The sequence below is a fragment of the Pleurodeles waltl genome, chromosome 12, assembly GCF_031143425.1.
Source record: "Pleurodeles waltl isolate 20211129_DDA chromosome 12, aPleWal1.hap1.20221129, whole genome shotgun sequence".
Taxonomy (NCBI): domain Eukaryota; kingdom Metazoa; phylum Chordata; class Amphibia; order Caudata; family Salamandridae; genus Pleurodeles; species Pleurodeles waltl.
In genome coordinates, this window is record NC_090451.1 from 673,711,036 (window position 1) to 673,729,554 (window position 18,519).

The window sequence follows — 18,519 nt, forward strand, 5'->3', positions numbered from 1 at the left end:
GCGTAATAGTTAGTCTGCTTGTAGGTCAAAACCTTGTGAGAAGATATTTATACATTGTTGATAATCTGCAGTATATCGTTATTCATTTTTCCAGGGAAGATTTTCTGATTGAGATTCTTCACACTGGCCACTGAGGTCCTCAAAACTGGTGTTCTCCTTGGAAGAAGATGTCACTTGCACATTCGAGGCTAGGACATGTTTCCTTGCCAGCCTCGCTTCTTTCAAATCTAAAGAGTATTAGTTTGACACCAGCACATATCATACAAGACTTCAAACCACGATCTATAGGAAGATAATGAACACACAAACTGTGTTCCACTTTAATCACATATCTTAAAGAATAGAGCACAATTTAAACATCTTATGACGCTTTGCCAAACTTTTCCAAAGGACTGTTAAATAACACAATTTACATAATTTACTTTAATACACACTCCTTCAACTGAAAACCTACTGTAAGAGTGCTTGCCATGTTCCACACTTGGCTGACATATGAGCTTCATTGTGCTTCAAAGTAGTTCTGGAAAAAGTTCACTGGAATGTTTTAAAATATAACATCCTTGAAGCACTTCATATCGCGACCAAATACAACGCTGGCCAAAGAAATCCGCTGATTGTGTTGAAACAAAAGTATTCTAGGGATCTAGAGTCTGATTAGAAACATGTCATCGATTGACGCTGATAGGACTCCTTTCACACTACTGTTCACTAACTACTCCAGATTCAATCACTGGATGGTAGGACTATGACAAGCTTGAGAACCTAAAACATTTTAATTTTCATGCCTGCCGTCAGCAGAGTGATCTTTATAACTCTTTGTCTCTTTAAATCAGAGTACTCAGCACACCCAATCATTGGTTGTAAGAAGGTTGCTCTTTGTAATTGACCAAGGTCAGCATAGTGCACGGTGTAACTGGGAGTCTCCTGCGAGAACACTGATCAGTAACCGCAGAGGGTCCTGTGTCATGAGTGTCTCTTACAGGAACACTGGTTTTGGGATTAATCATTATCACCAGAGTGTTCTCTACAACCAGTCAAGGATGATGAGGATAGTCTTCTCTGAGCGCTCTGTATAACCAATCGTCATTAGTAAGAACACTCCCGGCTGTAACTGAGATAAATTAGCAGATTGGGCTCTACAACCAACTGCCCGTTGGAAGAACATCCCTCTTTGGAACTGACTGATGAGCAGAGTGTTCAGTATAACCAATACTTTATTGTAAGAACAGTCCTATTTGTAAATGGTTGGTAACAGCAGAGTTTTCTGTATAGACAGTTGCATACCATACGGATATCACTTTTTGTCATTGATTCATAACAGCAGCATGCTATGAGTAATCAGTTATTTGCAGAAAGAATCTTGTGGCTTGCAATTAGCTGAAGTCATCAAAATACTGTGTAACCAATCATCTGTTGTAAAAACACCCCTCCTTGTAATTTACTGGATCCAGACAAATTTCAGTATGATCAATCTTCTGTTGTAAGACTAGTCCTATTTATAAATGAGTGATATCAGCAGACCGCTCTAATAGCCAATTGACTACTATTGTCATTGATTAAGGTAAGCAGCATGCTCCAAGAAGCCAACTGTTCAAAACTACTGCTCATTTAACTGATTGATATCATAAAATACTATGGGGGTTATTCCAACTTTGGAGGAGGTGGTAATCCGTCCCAAATGTGACGGATTTACCACCAGCCGTATTACGAGTTCCATAGGATATAATGGACTCGTAATACGGCTGGTGGTATATCCGTCACTTTACCGTCACTTTTGGGACGGATTACCACTTCCTCCAAAGTTGGAATAACCCCCTATGTGTACCTATTGATCTCTTCTAACAATGCTCTTTGTAGTAACTGACTGGCATCGCCAGGGTGCTCCATATAACCAAATCACCTGTTGTAGCAACACCCTACCTAGTAAATGATTGATAACATCGCGTGCTCTGTGTGAACACTTTTCTACTGTAAGAATATTGCTTTTCATAAGTGACTGATATCTGGACAGTCTGTACAACTAACTGTCTATGGTAGGAATACTTGCCTCTGTAATAGGTTGCTATGAAGAGTGCTCTCTGTAACCGGCTGCCTGTTTCTTCCAGAGTGCTTTCACCAGCCCATTATCTACTATGAGCGCTGCCCTCTCTGCGACCAGTTTCGTTATTAGAACAATGCCACTGTAACCTATTATATGCTATCACCAGAGTGCTTGGAGTACTGGACCAGTCATTATTTGCACACTTCTCACGTAACCAACTGTTCATTATTAGGAGTGCTTCACATAACCGAGTATCCATCATTGGTAAAATGATTCAAAGAGTACTTTTTCAATCATCAGCAGAGAGCGTCAAGTCATTGATCTTCAATTCTTTGCAGAATGATCCTTCAGTTTGTTGGAGTAATTGGTAGTTTACTGTGTGTAATTCTTAGTTCATTAATGGCAGAACCTTCCACGTAACTGTTTCTCCATTACTAGCAGAGAGAGCTACATGTAACTAATGATCCGCTATTAGCACGGGGTTACAGGTAATCTAATATCCACTATTAACAGAGCAAACCAGTTAAGCTACTAACCACTGTAAGCAATGGTGTTCAGGTAACAAGCTGTCCTTTAATTTGTAGTAATCATTTGTCCATCATCAGGAGAGAGCTCCCCATAACACATTCAGCGTTATTGGTAGTGATCCCAGAGTAACTTGACTATCCATTATTTGCTGATTGCTCCATGTAACCAGTTTTCTACTATTAGCAGCATTCTTCAAGTAACAAATATTCAATGAGTAGCATTGTGCTCCATGTAACTTAATGTCCATTATTAACAGAGTGATCCATGTAACCAACTTTCTTGTTAGCAATGTGATCCATGTAACCAAATGTCTGTCATTAGCAACATGCTCTGTGTAACTAGTTGTCTTTTTAGTGGGAATTTCAGTGTGACTGACGTCGATACTGATCTGTAACGAATAGCAAGTTTGGGTACTCTGTGTAGCAATACAAGCACAAAGTGTTTGTGATGAGTTCTTGCAAATAAATAACTGCTTGAGATGCTGGGGTTCGGAATGAGACAATGGAGAGGAGACACTGGAGTGATGCAGAGGATACTAGAGCAAGGAATAAGATGTGGACAAGGTCACATGTTTACGCTCAAATGCTGAAAAGTTAAAGTGCTGCGGTTGGTGCAATCCAGTCCTTGCGTTCTTCTCCCAAACAAAATAAGTGCCCCACAAATTGCAGAGGAGTAAAGATTCTGGTGGGTCCAAGGACCTACCAGGGACTTCTGTTGGTGAAGACTTTTATAGCTGGATCGTATCTCCCTTGTATTTCCCTCCGGTCATTCTGCACATATTTCCCCGGCCCTCCTCGAGCCACCTCGGATATGATGCTGTTCATTCCCGTCACAGCGCAAAACCAAACTGTGGGAGGAGAGGAAAGATGGAACCATCAATTAAAGAGTAAACTTACTTCAGGCTGATAATATTCCTGATATCTCTGCTTATCTTATACAAGGTCAGAAATTGGCGAATGGAAACGAAGTGGAGATTCGGTGTAATGTAGGGGCGCACAGTGGAATCAAGCTCAGTGACAAAAGCTGGATCCTAAACCAATTGAAGAGCAGGTAAACTAACCATGACTTCCAACAAGAGATTGAGGAAAGACTTGTGGGACAATACTCATGGCGAAGCAGGGGCAGATCTATGCACCATGTAGGGCCTTTGGTGTCAATAGTAGAGAGGGTACAAGAAAGACTAGACAGGCTCAATCACACTTAACTACAGCAAAATTATATATTCCTGTCTCCAAGCACAGTATCCCTCACCTAAGATTCAACATGCAACCTCATCTCAGAAGAACGTTGGCATGTGAACAAGTTCACCTCAGGTCAAGTGAAACCTGAAAGTCCTGTTCAGAGATACCTCCTCTGGAAATAAGCACCACTTGCCTCCTCACATAAAAGGCCTACGGCATCCTCGCCTCAGCGCTCACTTCATCTTCTGTTTCTGCACGATGCTGCGCTCCTGCTCCAGCTTCCTGCGGCGCACCTCGGGAATCTCCGCTAGACTTATGCCGTGGTTGCTCGCTCTGAAATACATGAATGAAACCACTGAATAAAATTAAGCGCATGAACCAACACATCTTTCTGTCCCTGGCGCAGAGCCACCAGTGGCGTGGTGCATCTCACCACAGGGACAGTGACTTACTGGCTAGCTCAGTGTTTGCATAGAAAGGCACCATTGTAGAAAACATGAGGGGAACATACATATTTGAATACACGCTTGGCCAGGTTATGACAAGCAAGTTACTTACTTTCAAGATTTGTTTTTTGGTGGATAAATATTTCCTTCCAAACGCTGCATACATGAATTAGTCTCCATCCCGAAAGTCACAAACCCATGCACTTACAACTCAGATTGTGAGAGAGTACCCATGACAAGGCACCACAAGCTGCTGGAAATTAAGTCATCAGTGTATATCAAGAGAGGTCCATGACCCACACCTCATTTCCCAGTCATTTCTCTGCCCCACAGAGACCAGAGTTTCAAGGAACTGAACTATGTCACATTGCTTCTAATGGCAATCATTCACAAGCATCGATGGAGAAGTCATAAGGAAGTGTCAACAATGTATCCTGGTGAAAAACAACCCTTACAAGAGGCAATTTTATTTTCTACTGGAGTAAGAAATACTCTGGCAGCCTATGGGGGGAGGGTCTACATAGGTTTAGGTGTGGGATGCCTAGCTCTCACTACAACAGACTTGCCAGAGTTGCTCACCCTTGAAACCATGGGCCCTCTTTAAGACTACCCCTCAAGAAGTGTTGGGGCAATGCATGTTACGAGGATACAAAAACCCAAACAGTAAAAGAACACAGTCTGTAACACCAAATTAAATTCATATAAAGTTTAAAAGTATTAGCTCCAACCTATTTCCACACCCTGAAGATGCTGAGGAAGATCTTTAAATAGCTCAAAGCAACACTAGAAAAACTGTCACTCACTACCTAGTCACCAACAAGTTGGCCTACGGGAACACCCTCCATGCCGGGGTCACCAAGCAACGCAACTCACTAGAAGACTACAAACCATAGAGAACTCTACAGCCAGATTCACCCTGAGCCTCCCACACAGAATTTACATCACACCATTCCTCAGGGAGCTTCACTGGCTCCTGATACACAAACACACTCCTTTTAAACTCCTCACACACACATTTACGGCACCACATAACCCAGGCCCCACTTGTGTGAACATTGCATCTCCTTCCATCAACCACCTCAGCAATGCAGGACTCTTACTTGCACAAATTTCACATATCCTCAGAGCCAGATCAGGAGGATGGGCGCGCTCTTACATCAGTCCTAAAACGAGGAGCAGCCTTCCACTCCCATCTCTTCTTGAATTCCACAAGGGGCGGCTGACCTGACTTTTCAATTAACCAACCTATTATAGGCAAGCCTACGCACACCCGAACCTGCTCAGCACCAGGATACCCTCACGAATGATAGTGCTCTTTACAATGCACATGACATGACAGTGTATTAGCTATTAACCACGAAACGTTTGACTAATAATACCACGATCCCATAAAAGTTTTAGGCAGAAGATAATCTCAATTAGCTATAAATTGTTCAAATGTGAAATAAAGTTAAAGCAGCAATGAAAGAATCCCTGAAACATAAAAATGTAAGTAGGCTACCCTGTTTTTAGTTTAGATTTTTAAGAATTCTGGTGTTTTTTCAGTGTTTTCCAAAAACTGTAATAAGTGGTTATCGGTGTTTATTCTTTGCTGAACTGCACATAATCCATGATGGTGTTTTCCCAGTGCGTATAAAGATTTTTTTCATTTCCTTACTTTTCTCATTCATTCCTTTTGTCAATAATTCATACATTCTTTGCTGCTCCTAACTCCCCTCTTTGTACTCTTTCCATGAATTTGCTTTTTGAAGAAATTATTAATTATTTCTCTTAACTCCCTTGCTGTCTAACTATCCACTACTCAGATCCCACTTTCCTGCAGCCCAGTCCTACCACATAACAAGGATGTGTTTGATTGGAGATATGTTTGCACCCAGTTAAGGTTTGATAGTAGCAGATGAAAGGTTAATGGTGGGCATTTAAAACACATTCCTGCTGCTCTGTTTTTCGGACAAATGGAAAAAAAATTGCTAGTTAGAGATTTTTTATTTAGGACATGAGATATATAAATATATCTAGTGAGTGCTCCATATCAATTATGGCATGCGACTGTCGCTCTAGCCTCTTCTTTGCCTTGAGATACCAAGAAAGAACTTGGCTAATAAGTTTAATTTTACTGGGATGTTGTCAAATGTCAGGCCTTGTTTTGGCAGCATAAATTATAATGTTTGTTTTGACATGGAAGCAGTAGGAATAAAAGTTGAGCTTGGTGATACTGGGGTGTAGCTATGTAACTCTGCAGGTTCAGAACAGATCCATGTGCAAGATATGGTGGGGCTCACAGTGTGTAGCTCAATGTAAATATAATCTATTTTTCATCTAATGAACTTTAGTGAGCCAAAAATAAACAGTTTCCCCATAAATATCTCCTTTCTGCTTATCACTGTTCTTTGGAGAAAAAAAGGTTAGAACTATGAAAAGTCAGTGTTTGTTGCTTTTATGCTCCATGACGTGCCTGGCTCGTGCGTGGGCGTTGTGATCTCACAAATCAACTGTAATTACATATTACAGTTACATATTACAGTTCAACACCTATGTCGTTTCATTATTGCAGACGAGTAGAGACATCACAAATCACCTGTAATAAGGAAATTAGAGACATGCTTTTATACAGGGATAGCAGGCTCCCATACAATATGCGTGCATTAAAGCCTCCAACACCTGTAGTGTATCACACAGGATGTCCTCCATAATTTGACAGAGTTCTGATCCACCAAACTCTAAATACGGCCCAAAGTTCTCTTGTTCATACCAGTAAGGCCCGGCTTGTATCAGGGCTCACGTGTGCTGCCAGTGTAATGTGCACGAGTGAAGAGTTTATTAGAAGAACACTGGGTCTAAGGCAGGCATGCAGGTCTCAGTCCTAAGTTAAGTTAAACATTATTGTACAGTAGAAGAAGACTAATGGGGGACTTGCAGCAGGGGAGGTGGAATTTCTTCCAAATTGATCACTACTGCACAGCATTGTTTTACTAATGACTTCCACAGTAGGATGAATTCAACATGGGAGCCAACCAAAGAGAAGAGGAAGCAAGAACATAACCATTACTTCAAAACAGCATGCACTGCAGAATCACTCAACTAAAATTAAAAATATCCAGATATCAGCGCTTAGCGAAAGTGTTCAAGGAGGACCAGGTTGCCACTGACAGTTGTACACAAAAGGCTAGTCAGAATTTGTTCATCCTGAAGGACATAAGAGCTTAAGGACCTTAGCGCATATAGATGGAATCTCTTCTCAGTCAGGATAATTGTTCAGGTGAATGGAAGAAGATAAGAAGGTGGGTTAAATTTCAGTTGCCACTTCATGTAAGGAAGATATTTATATGTAAAGAGTAACCATAAAGCTGAATATCTAGGCACTTGAAACCGGAAGCAGGGACACCATACAAGATCTAGGGAAGGAACAAGAAAAGACTTCCAAAATACACGTTTTTAGCTTCTTGAGGAACTGTAGATACTCTACCTCAATGTGTAGATCACGTGGGAGACCATTCACATCCTAGCTCCCGGACACATAAGGAAGAATCATTTTTAAAGTGTGGAATTTTAGGAAGGTCCAATGGACCAGCTTCTTAAAAAAAACATATTTGCCACAATTTAGTTGGTCAAAAAGACTAGCCCCGTCTTGTGGTATGAATGACACTCAGAACCTTAAGTAGGATTCTTTGAATAACTGGGAATTAGAAGAGTAACTGCAGAAACATTCAGACATAATCATTTTCAAGCAATGCACAGGCCATTCTGACAGCCATATTCCGGATTTCTTGATATTTGCATGTGATAATTTCGCCAGTCCAATATACAAAACAATACCATGGTCAAGGCACAAGAGAAAATGCACACCAATGATTAAGAGGTGCAGCTCAGAAGGAACAAAAACCATGACATTTTGAAGAAGGTGAAGTTGAAGAAAGTTCCACCCATTTTGAAACTGAGGCCCCCAAGAAAGTTCTCTATCAAATCGAACATCTTGGTCCTATGCCTGGAGGATAACGGCAGGCATGGTGCCGAAGAGTTCAAGTGACACTTGTTGGACCAAACTGTCTTGTTTCTTCCTAAGACTAAATCCTCAGTCTTTTCCCCATTCATTTTGAGAGAATGGGTTATTTTCCAGTCATTAATGGTAGCAAAGCAGCATCTAATTTCAGTGAAAGATTAGTATTGTCAACATAAAACAATACCTTAAAACCAAAAAAGCAGACTGGTTTCCCCATGGCTGCACGTAAAGGTTGAAGAAAATATGGAATACTGTAAAGCTTACTGAGCTCCATGGTTGAACGTTGGCACCAAGGAGTCCAATGGGTACACAATAAGACCATCTGTGTCTGGTCGCGAAGGAAAGCCATAAGCCACAATATTGCCAGGTCAGCTATCTCTGATGCAGTGAGATGGTCAATCACAATAAAATGATCAACCACCTCAAAAACAGCCATTCATCTTCATCTCTTGTGGCATGCAATGCAATCAGCATGGCCAACAGTACAGACTCACTGCTAAGTCAGTGATGAGTTCTGCCTTGATACCAGTCTAGAAGTTTATGACCTCCAAAAATCTGCAGGGCTGTTTGTCCAGAAGTTTCTTCGTGCACCTGGAAAGGACTGGGAGGAGCTTACATGGCCTTTAACTCTTCATATTGGCTTGATCCAGAGTATGTTTTTCCAAAATTAGTATGCTCAACGGGAGCTCCAGAATGCAGCTAGTCAGTCCATTTCTTGAGCTCTAACTGCCGCAATAATGTATCTCTTCAGTGTTTTGGGCCTTGCATCCATAGTCAGCAACTTCAAGAAATGCAAAGCTTTACGTTTGGGTTACATATCTTTTCATAACACTAGCTATAGCCATCCTCTACGTCTCTTCAGTCCCTTCAGTGGAAATCAATTCAGCAACCAAGTCTTTTCATTTCTCAGTACCCAGTTATTGAACACTCTTTATGTCAACACTGGGTACTTTGTCCAACTGTGATCAGCCAACGTCATCTTCAAGATTAGCTGCATCACTGATAAATCCCTCAACAACAAGACCTCAGCTTACTTGGGAAGAAAACTAGCCACCATTCAGGGACAATGCTAGAGACAAAACATCACAAGGAGAAAAACTTTATGCAAACCTACTACAAGGATTTAGAACAGCACCAACTCTACTATAGTCCAGAAATAAAGCTAAAGGCACATCTCTTCAAGGAGCTTTACCCTGACATGACAGTCAACCCATGACATTCCCCCAACAATTACAGATTATGGTTGGAGTGGGGAAAATGCAAGCCCCCTGTTTACTCCATTGCTCTTGAACTAGGTTTGTGCTCTACAATAAAAAACATACATACACCTTCATATGCTGTGAGGGACGCTGTATGGACATGCATATTTCCTATCAAGATGACAGGGCATTGACAGTATTGTTAGTTGGAAAGTTTTGTCTGTCAGTGCCAGTTCTAGCAAGGGACAAACTGCAAACGTCCGTAGACACTGAAGACTTTTCATCAAGTAGAACCTAGTTGAGTGTGCTTCAGGCATGGAAAATTATCCTGTAAGGTCCTGAGGTGGAAAAAGCCTACATTTAAGATATGTGGTATCTGCAGAGATGTTGACAGGGAAGTTCAGCAGGTTATAAAGATTTGTCACAACCTCTGCAGAAGTGGAAATCGACCAAAGAGGGTTGGTAAAGTGCAATGGATAGACACAAAAAGATTACCCTTCAATAAAACAGGATCTCACATTGGAAAGGTTTATCTTGAAACATGTACTAGACATCCTTTATGCTAATGTCCAAAGCAAAAATGAAGAAGGTGGTATCTTCTATACGCGAGGTGCTTATGCTACAAAGTAAGTGTAGGAAGTTGGCTCTGTATGTACTATACCAAAATGAGATATAGCGTGCGCAGAGTCCAGGGGTTCCTCAGAGGCTTAACAGGGGCTAAAGTAGATAATACTAATGCTCTCTCTTGTGGTAGTGTGGTCGAGCAGTTAATTTATCAGAGGGTAGTGCCAAACATTTGTTGTGCACACACGGGAAATAAATGAAGCACACACTCAATGACTAACTACAGGCCAATTGTTTTTATATACAGAAATATGTTTTGTTACTTTATTTCTAGAACCACAAGATTCAGTCTGCAGGTAAGTACAATTGTAAGTAAATATCAAGCATATCTATCAACAACACTTTGTTTCAGTTTGGCAAGTTAAACGGTTTTCAAGAAATGACAGATATCTGTTTTAAAAATTGACACTGCAGTTTTCAAAGACAGTTCTTGAGGTAAGTACCAGATTTACAGTTCCAGTCTACCAGGGTTAGGATGTCCACAGGTTGGGGTTCATGTTAACCCCAAACACCCATCACCAGCAACACAGGGCCAGCTGAGTGCAGAGCTCAAAGATGATGCAGTATTTAAAATTGAATCCTTTGGAGACTGGGGGCACTAAGAATCTGGCCTACTTGCAGGTAAGTACCTGGTCTTTTGAGGGCAGATCTGGGGGGTCCGGGTGAGCACTGGGGGGGCACGGGTTGACACCCAACACACACACCCTCAGCGGCACAGAGGCGGCGCGGTGCAGGATGCATACTTAGCGTCGGGCTCCCAATGCTTTTCAATAAGGGGACCCCAGGGGTCACAAAGATGCTTTTGGCTAAGTCCAGGGGGTCGGTTTCGCACAGGCTGCACAAGGAGGAGGGCCGCCTGCTGGATGTCACTGGACCAGTGGTTAGATTCCTCAAGGCCCGGGGCTTCAGGTGCAGGGGTACATCTGGGTGTTAGGAATGTTCGTCCTGATCTCTCGCGGGCCGGGAGATCCTCTGGATTTAGTCTGCAGGCGTCTTTGTGTTGGACGGGGGGAGTCAACCCAGGGTAGACACTAAGTCAGAATCTCCTGGGGACCAGCTCTAGTCGGTTGGGACACCAGGACACAGGCTGTGGTTGTCAGGTGCCGAGTAGGCAGGACTCTTGGATCTGGAGTGGTTCTGGAGTCCTTTGCTGGAGTTTCTTTCTGGACAGGGCCACTCTCCACGGGAGATCCTGGCCTCTGGGGCGCAGGCAGTCCTCTTGAGGTTGTTAAGAGGTCTGGTGGTCCTGCAGGATGCATCGTCCTTTTGTTGCATGGCTTCAGAAGCTGGAGACAGGCAGGTAGGGATGAGCCAAATCAGTTAGTGTCTTCAGTCTTCTCTGCTGGGGGGCAGCTTAGTAGTCCTTCTTCTTTGTTCTTGTCACCTTTTTGAGGTCACCAGCAATCTGACAAGCTAGGTTCAGGGGAGCCCTTAAATACTGGATTTAGGAGCATTATGGGGGTCAGAAGGGTGACTACACCATTTCCAGTGCCCATTCCCTTTGGGGAGGGGAGCACAGACCTAACCCTATTGCTCCCTGTCCTCCAAACCAAGAAGGAGGATTTTGCAAGGGGGGGGTCACTTCCGCTCTGGACACCTTAGGGGTGGTCCTAACTGAAGTGATCGCTCCTCCTTGCTTTTCCTAACTTTCCAGACAGACTTGCCACCATAACTGGTGCTTTGTATGGGGGAGTGCCGGCATCTCCACTAGCTGGAGTGCCCTGGAGCACTGCAACAAGAGGCCTGAGCCTTTGAGGCTCATTGCCAGGTGTTACAGTTCCTGCAGGGGAGCACCTCCACCCAGTGCAGGCTTTGTCTCTGGCCACAGAGGGCACAAAGGTTCTCAGCCCATGTGGTCAGAAACTTGTCTGGAAGTGGTAGGCTGGCACAGACCAATCTGTCCTGCACTAGAAGGTTGGCTAAAATACAGGGGGCATCTCTGAGGTGCATTTTTCAATAAATCCAACACTGGCATCAGTGTGGGTTTATTGTGCTGATAAGTCTGATATCAAACTTCCCAGACTTCAGTGAAGCCATTGTGGTGCTGTGGGGTTAGTAATGACAAACTCCCATAACATATACTCAGTATGGCCACACTGTGCTTACAATGTCTAAGAATGGACTTAGACACTGTAGGGGCATATTGCTCATGTAACTATGCCCTCGCCTGTGGTATAGTGCACCCTGCCTTAGGGATGTAAGACCTGCTTGAGACTTACCCATGCCACAGTCAGTGGTTTGTGGGCATGTCGACTTTGTCTTTTTCTCCCCACCAGTACACACAAGCTGCAATGGCAGTGTGCATGTGCTTGGTGAGGGGTCCCCCGGGGTGGCATAATACATGCTGCAGCCCTTGGGGAATTTCCCTGGCTACAAGGCGCCTGGTACTATGGGTATCTTTTACAAGGGATTTAACTGTGTGCAGGGATGTGCCAATTGTGTAAGCAATGGTAGATTTTTAGGAAAAGAACACAAGTGCTGGGGCCTGGTTAGCAGGATCCCAGCACACTCAGTCAAGTCAGCATCAATATCAGGCAAAAAGTGAGAGTAACCATGCCAAAAAGGGCACTTTGCTCCAGTAAGATTTATGAGAACTGAGTAATTCATTAATGAAATCTGAACTGCACAGGAGAGAGCAACAAGCAAAGTGAGAGAGTACAACACAGGAGGCATACAGCTGACACCTATAGAAACACAGCAGAGATTTTGGTGGCTTGGAGGAAGTGGCACACATTTTGATATGACTTCATCCGGCTTAGTGGAGTCTAACTATGACCCTTTCACTCCAGCACAGTTAACAAGATTGATGCTATCAAACACTACTAACGAGAACAAATTACTAGAGGGTTGATACCATCTTTGTCAGACAATTTTCTAATTTCATTTAACACACCAGCCAGAGCAGATTCAGTTCCACTACCAGGTGAAAATTTCCATGCGTAGGATATAAAAATAAATGTATCCTCTACAAAGTCTTTTACATGACTGAACACTTGCAGACTTTACAGTTTCCATTGGATTCAATATTGTTTTTAACTAATGGAGGCACCACAGCCACAGTTACTGGAATTAGCGGACTTTCCTCATAACGCGCATGCTACGTAAGCAACAAGTTGCATATGTTGCAGGTTTTAATAACAAAATGCCTCTAGCTCGAAAGGATAAACAGTTATTAAAAATGCTACTCACAGGGTGCACGGCCACACTAAGTAATCTGAAAAAGTTAACATTTTAACTTAACTTTCAGTTGCTGACTATTGCATTAAAATACACTGCAAATGGCCTTAATGCCCCAAATTTTAAATCTCTTTAATAAAAAAATATTTTTATTAAATGTACTGGGACATTTCAAAAAAGCATATTTTAGTCAAGACGAACCACCAAAAAAGGGTTCTTCATAACTTCGCATCCCAAATCCTAATGCCTCTTTCGCCTCCTCTCACCCGTGGCACGTGTGAGTTAATAATCCTTTAGCACGATACCATAAGTGGCCTGATCAACTGATCATGTGAAAAGCAACATTACATAAGCCAAGCACTTCACTTCCCAGCATTTTTGCCACTTACTACTAATTCTTGCAAATATTTTTGCACTTTGACCTCTTTGCAAGTAAGTTAAGCCGACTGTATAGGAGGATATCATCTAACATAAATATTATATCCTAAATATTGTTTACATAAATATCACCCCATAGAGCGTAGATTTTCTAAATTAACTCCAATGTGGTAATATTTTTGAAGACAATATTTGGGAAACAATCATTAAATCAGACAATATTGTGACACAGCATTCTGGTACCAGATTGGTCCCCTCTTCATTCTCCATGTAAGTGCCTTGAATGCAGAGATTTAACATTTTTAGCCCTCTCCTAAGTCATCTTCCAGAGGTTGTGACCATTCCTGCAGGCATCTGCCAAAACGAAAAAACAACCACTTCACCCCAATGATAACTGTTGTAAAAAAAATAAAAACAATAATGAACAATGGTAAACCGTCACACAAAAAGGATGTTGCCAGACCATCAACATGGTATGTGGACTCAAGTTCGGCACAGTGATAGGAACACTGATGGAGCTTGTTTTTAGATGTTCATATGTTGTTCCCCTGGATCACGCCGTACCACTAAAGTCTGGCTGAGTGAGTGGCTCCAAGCATTCCCCAAGCATTTACACTGCATCCTCCACTAGTGGTGAAAAGGCTTTGTGGAGGTTTAAGATCTTAGTATTTCTCCCATTCTCTGAATCAGCTTATTCTTTGGTTTGTAGGCCTTGGTGCTGAGACATTTCTCGTAGCGGCTTTGCATGGCAGATGTCCTTTGTTGGCAGGTATAGTTTTTGTTAGGCCTTCCTGCTGTTTCATCCTATCTGAAACTGTGGGAGGCAGTGGAGGACCCAGTGATATCTGAGGCCTATATTGCTCAAAGCTTCTGTCTCACATGTAGTCCCTTCCTTCCTGTCTAGGTCTTCACATTTCTGGTGGGTGTAGCTTCAGAGCTTTAATCTTGTCCGAAATCTCAGCCCACTTTACAACATCCTGTAATCTTCCTTCTTTCTTGACCACTCTGTTATTAAGAATATCAACATCTTGTCCCAGGGGAGCTATGCCTCCAAGAAGCTCTCCTTTACCTCCGCCAGGTCTTGTTTTAAGCCACCTTTCCATTCTCTGCTTGGTTCCCGCAAGCTGATGTGATATCTTTTTGTAACACCTGCTTCTTCATATTAGGATACCAGGGCAAAATTAAGCAAAGCTGATACGTTTTGCAAGTTCCTGAAGATACAGATTTTGCCAACTTTGCAATTTCACATAATATTTCCTGCAAGAGCTATTTCTAGCAGTCTCTAATATAAAGTGTGTTTCACCGAGTGTTTTCTCTGCAAAAACCTATTTTTGGTGGGAAGAAAAACTTCTTCATGTTGCTGAGGTGCAGACACGCAAGAATCCTAAGATAGGAAACACAGCGTTAACAAAAAGTATCATAGAAGAAAAGAGAAAAAAGAATGAGTTTTGTCCCAAATAATGACCTGACTTAGACTTTGGCAGATCTAATTCTGTCCATCATTATGCCAAAACAAGACTGAAACACTGTCAGCTCCCAGTTCTCCTAGGGGATGGTGGAGATTTTCAAGCATAATAGCTGAATCATCTGATGGAAAATCCACGCGTGACCTTTCTGGCAAAAATTTCGAACAGAGAATGGGAGATCTGGAGAGGTACCACAACTTGGGGCTATTGAGTTATGCAAAAAAGAACTGGAGTCCTTACATTGGGGGAAGGAATGCCTGAAGCAACGCAGTGTGAATGTTATTGGAGTGTTGACGAATGGCCTATGAAGTGCCACCGAGGACAATGACTATACATTTGCCAATTTCACCATGAATGTCCCATTACAACTTTGCCATAAATAAAGCCTGTGACCTTGCAACGAAGTAAGGATGATTCAAAGATTGGCAAGGAGTCCTTATCTTTCACTTTATTTTAGTTTGGTATCATCATCTTGGCACACAGCTAGTCGTAAGCTCAAGAACTCTCTTAGAACTAAAATGCAATACACTTTCCTGATATCCATGAGCACATTGTAATCTGGCCAATATCTAGAGAGAGCTAAGCTTGCCAACATTACACAGCCAACAAAATGACTGATCATTGTTTCAGAAAGAGATGTTCTTTGAAATGAACCTTGAGGGTGTGGTTGACAAGCTGGCCATGCGTTTGTCAATACGTCTCATGCAGGGGCTTCATATTAACACCAAGAGTTATATGGTGATGAGTACCAATGAGAGTCCAAGTGATGGGATATTTACAGATAGAAATTGGAGTCTTGCCTACACAATGAGTGCATTATACACATGTCAACCATGGGAGTTTCATAGGAGAGCTTGTCATACCCATACATCACACAAACTGGGTTTGTTAGGCCACCTGTAGAACACTTACCCAGGCAGAATATCTGGAGGAATAGGAATTGGTTTGTCATACCCAGCTCTTCCAACAAGCCAGTAGGTATCTTCCATGCCTTTGCCCTAGATAACAAAATCAGCAAGACATAGGTGATTTGTCGGATGCCTTGGCAAAGCTGAGTGGCAATCTAATAGTGAAATAACAGAAAATGTTTCAGGTCAGGATGCATAGGTTTTGCACAGGGAGAAAAACACCTAAGGTCTTCAGTATGAAAGTCTCTGCCTTTATACTGGATGGTCAGCAACCACACTGCATCTGCCAAATCTAAGCCTCTCACTCCCACCCATCCTAACCATGAAGCAGGTACTCTTGCTGGTGAACTATACATTCACTTAAGCTAACCCTATGTCTATCATTCTTCCTGCCTTCAGGTCAAAGACAGCCCTCTGCCTGTCAATTGTTCCCTAGCCATCCATTCTTGTAAGCTAGATCTGTTACAGCACCCATTGCAGACTTCCTTAGTAAATTGGAACATACAAATCTTTGCCCATCAGTTTTATCCCTTGGCCCTCTGTCCACCCCCTGTTCCCGGTGTATCTACCCCTATATTCCGAGCTGCACATCCCAATGCCCATTACTTCCACAACAGTTTACATCCCTTTGCCCACCAGTATCTCTGTTGTGCATCCCATTTCTCAAGTTCATGTCTCCTTTATACCCAACTGTTCACCTCTTTGCCTAGCCGCCCATTCTTTTTCATAGGCACATATCGTTTGCTGTCATCCTTCCCTTTACCCTGCTGTTTTTATCTTTGTCTTGCATCCATTCCTTTGTGTGTATGTTTATATCTTTTTAGCTGTCCAACTGTTTGCTTAGCAGTGCCCCTCTTTGCCCATCTATTTTCCCAATTGCTCATATCTTTGCCTACCTTTCAATTTCTTTGCCAAGCTATTGATCTCTTTGCCCAGTAGTCAATCTAACAGTCCGACAGTCAATCTCTTTGTCCAGCAATCATTATCTTTGTCCAGAGTTACATCTCTTTGGCAAGCTGTCCAGTTCCTTTACCAGCTGCCCATCTCTTTTCCCAGCTGCCCATAGCTTTGCCAAGCTGCCCATTGCTTGAATTACCTGTTCTCCTATTTGTCCATCTCCTTGGCCACCGGTCCATGCATTTGTGTCGCTGCACATCCTCTTTGCATTTGTGCTCATCCCTTTGCTCAGCTGTCCTCCTCCTTGACTGTCACCACCCTTGACTGTCACTATGCCAAGCTATCCTTCTCATTAGCAGCTCCCCGTCCGTTTGCCTAGCTGTGCATCTCTTAGGCCATATCACCTTCCCTTTCCCTAGTTCTCCACCCCTTAATCCAGCTCTTCACCCTTTTGCCAAAATTTCCATTCCTTTGCCATACTCTCCACCCCTTTGCACAGACTTCCATCCTTTTGCTCAGCCTTCCATCCTTCTACTCAGCTTTTCAACTCTTTTGTACAAGCCTTCATCCCTCTTCTCAGCGATCCATACCTTTGCTCAGCTCTTTATCCTTTTATACAAGTCTCCATCCTTTCGCCCAGCTTTCCATCCCTTTGCCAAGATCTCTGTTCTATTCACCAGCATTTCATCTCTTAGCCTAGCTGTCCATCGTTTGGCCCACTTCTCTATTCCTTTGCCTAGCTCTACTATCCCCATTACTCCACTGGTCTACTGTTTTCCCATTTCTTCGCTTCGCTATCCACTTCTTTGGCTAGTAGTTCATTGCTTTGCTCAGTTGCCTGTCCCTTTGTCCATCTATCCTCATTGGTCATTCCTATTGCCACATGATATTACCTGGCATATCCATTCACCATGCTCATTTTAAATTTATCCAGAGCTGGATCCGTTTACCCAATCATTCACTTCACTATTCCCACTGAGTTAGTCTTTTCATGGAAAAAGAAAACATGTTTGTCCACCCTTGAAATGTGCTGCTGTGTGGTTTATTTCCTTCCCCCCAGACATACACTTACCTTAAGCTCGGTCTTCCCCCTGGAGTCCATCTTATAACCTTCCTGCAGGCTCTTCAGGATGTTGACTGTACTTAGGTTTACATGAATACGACAAGCTGGAGAGAGAAATAAAAAAGGTACAATTGCATTTATGACTGGAAGAAAACCGTAGAACGTAGGCATCATTAAATGACAAGCACTGGAAAAGCCAGTAGGTCTGACCTTGGCAGACTGACGTGATACATTTTTAAAATGTTCTTTGCTGCATATGTCACCAAATTGTTTTGAAAAAAGAAAACATGCTACCACTTAAATGTGGTTGCCAATATATTTGCAAAATAAACTTAAAAATTTAGGGCAAAATAAATAATTGTGTATAATCTTAACAGAAAGGTAGCAAGCATGTGTATTTAGACCAGGTATGGAAAACATTTTTAATTTTAATGCACATCACAAGAAAATCCGTTTTTATCGGCGCACAGGAAAGGTTCTATTGTGTTTCATTCACTGTAATCCAAAGCCATAGTTAAAACACATAGATGACTAAAAAAACGATTAGGAATGGAAAGCAAAAAACAGTGAATGCGAACCGGACAGGTCAAGGGAAAGTGAGGGCTGACCCA

General features: G+C 42.5%; 1 protein-coding gene across 2 annotated transcripts in view; it reads right to left on the reverse strand.

Annotated features, from left to right (window-relative positions):
• Positions 1 to 283: 283 nt before the first annotated feature.
• Positions 284 to 18,519, reverse strand: part of LOC138268707 (retinal guanylyl cyclase 2-like) — a 145,059-nt gene continuing 126,823 nt past the window's right edge. For both annotated transcript variants that reach the window (XM_069218625.1, XM_069218624.1), the window contains exons 17-20: positions 17,918 to 18,012; positions 15,953 to 16,038; positions 3,944 to 4,083; positions 284 to 3,416 (exon numbers count right to left, since the gene is read on the reverse strand). In XM_069218625.1, coding sequence (XP_069074726.1) covers positions 3,984 to 4,083; positions 15,953 to 16,038; positions 17,918 to 18,012 — 281 coding nt within the window. In that variant the 3' untranslated portion in view covers positions 284 to 3,416; positions 3,944 to 3,983. The remainder of the gene's footprint in view (positions 3,417 to 3,943; positions 4,084 to 15,952; positions 16,039 to 17,917; positions 18,013 to 18,519) is intronic.